The sequence below is a fragment of the Physeter macrocephalus genome, chromosome 12 (genome assembly GCF_002837175.3).
Source record: "Physeter macrocephalus isolate SW-GA chromosome 12, ASM283717v5, whole genome shotgun sequence".
NCBI lineage: Eukaryota > Metazoa > Chordata > Mammalia > Artiodactyla > Physeteridae > Physeter > Physeter macrocephalus.
The window spans coordinates 47,058,757-47,060,989 of record NC_041225.1 but is presented as its reverse complement, the minus strand read 5'-3'; the positions used below and the strand labels follow the sequence as shown (position 1 = coordinate 47,060,989).

General features: G+C 35.2%; 1 protein-coding gene across 1 annotated transcript in view; it reads right to left on the bottom strand.

Moving 5' to 3' along the window:
• The window catches only part of PPP1CB (protein phosphatase 1 catalytic subunit beta), a 37,790-nt gene continuing 35,557 nt past the window's right edge, over positions 1-2,233 (bottom strand). Inside the window, exon 9 of the mRNA XM_024118629.3 lies at positions 1-1,817. Within this exon, the coding sequence (XP_023974397.1) occupies positions 1,713-1,817 (105 nt within the window). The 3' untranslated portion in view covers positions 1-1,712. The remainder of the gene's footprint in view (positions 1,818-2,233) is intronic.

Genomic DNA, 2,233 nt, shown 5'->3' with positions numbered 1-2,233 from the left:
TCAATTAGACAACTTTTACTAAATGAGAAAACTACATTTAAAATGTGCTTTAAAACAAAATGGAATTAGAAAAAAAGACATATGCATTTGAAAGAACGTTGCACTGTGCTGAAAATCAAATCTCTTGCAGTAATACAATACGCCAATTCTTAAAACATAAGTTAACAGAATTCTCAATTTAACATTTTCAAAGACGATATTAAGGTCAAGAATTTCACATCTATGGTAGCACTTATAGAAGGGCATTTATAAATATGATGTCCATCCCTATGAAGCTTACAAATTTGACAACGCTCAATAAAAGCTTTTAGAATCACATCCAAAAGTGCTGCATCCAAAGCATCACAAGTCTGTGTCCTGTAAGTTCTCCTTCTAAATAAAATCTTTATGTTGACTTTTTCTACCCCTGTCATTTGTTAATACTACCCTTAAAAAAAGAGAACAGGAAAAGAAATGCTGCAATAAACCCTTGATCATGTACAGAAATTATTGCTACTATAGTTCACTACAAAGCATGTCTATACAATATCATATGAACTTTGATCATGAAAAATCAGAATAAAAATCTTTAGTGACGTAAGCCTTACGATCGTGTACAACATTCACATGGCAATATTAGACAGTCAAGCACCCAATACCCATAGTTGACAAATGTCCCACTGACCAGCATTCATTTAAATACATCCTTCGTACAGAGGGAGGAAAAAAGAGATAATGTCAGCTTTCCAAGGCTTGTCAAAAAAGGATTCTCATGTTCTGTGGATCTAAAAACAAACAACAACAACAACAACAACAAAAACCAAAAAACAAAACCAATGCAGGTGAGGGTGTTACCAGAAAGTTAAGCATGCCAAAAAGGTGTTTCGTGCGAATTAAAAACTAAAGCCAAGGTACCACATAATCACATTACCAACTAGTTGGGTATACTAAATGAGCCTTATCTTAAAGTTAAATGAAAATGCTACTGCACAATAGAGCATCAATAAGTTAAAATTAGAGTGCACAAATCCAAATCAGTGGCAATTTCTGTATAAAGCAAAATATTCACTATCAGCTGTAATGTTTGCCCAAACTGATTAAATCACTCGATTGGACAGTTTGCATATTTTTAAAAAATATCTCTTAAAATTCCTTTTTACTGTAATGAGGCATAAGTTTCCTTAGTAAGATCAAACAGGTATATAAGTAAATAAGCAATGGAAAATTAATAGTCGATGAATGTCTTTAAAGCTCTTCCCACATTTCACTTTTTTAAATGTCTGGGAAAAAATTTAAAGAATTTGCCATTATTTTAGCAAAAACAAACAAAACAAAACAAAAACAAGCCCCAAATAATTAAACGACCAAGCAACACTAAAAACCACATTACACAGATGGATCATCATGCTTTCATCTGGTTTAACTATCACATCTAGTTTAACTGGGATGCTTTTCAACTTTAAAAACTGTGATACGTGAAGATGTAAATTTAATGGGCAATTCTGAATTTGGATTTAACTTTGTTGAATATTATAACAGAGTATACTTATTACAATACAGTGTAGCACATCTTTCTATTAGAAAAAAATTTAAGATCCTTTACCCGTCTCCTTAAGTTAAAGGTGTGACATCATAAAGGGTGTCAAATGGCTGGATGGTTTTACAGTGCACACTTATATATTATGAAGTATGTCCTTAACAAATCTGATGGTTTCTTTACAGAATTCCTTTCTTCACCTTTTCTTCGGTGGATTAGCTGTTCGAGGTGGAGTGACGGGACGTCCTGAATTCAGTCCACCATATTGGTACTTAGCTTTCTTTTCAGATGGTTTCAATATCTTAAAGTAAATAATTTAGTAACAATGTTATTTTTTCAAGTACAATAAGTTTAAGGAAATTACTGTTACAATAGTGGGTTTTTCAATAAATGACATCAATTATAAAACTGTAGAAGAAAACAGCAAAGTTCCACAAACATTTCTCACGTTTAAAGAGTACAGTAAGCGACTTCCCTGGTGGCACAGTGGTTGAGAATCTGCCTGCTAATGCAGGAGACATGGGTTCGAGCCCTGGTCTGGGAGGATCCCACATGCTGCGGAGCAACTAGGCCCGTGAGCCACAACTACTGAGCCTGCACGTCTGGAGCCTGTGCTCCGCAACAAGAGAGGCTGCGATATGAGAGTCCCGCACACCGCGATGAAGAGTGGCTCCCGCTTGCCACAACTAGAGAAAGCCCTCGCACAGAAACGAAGAC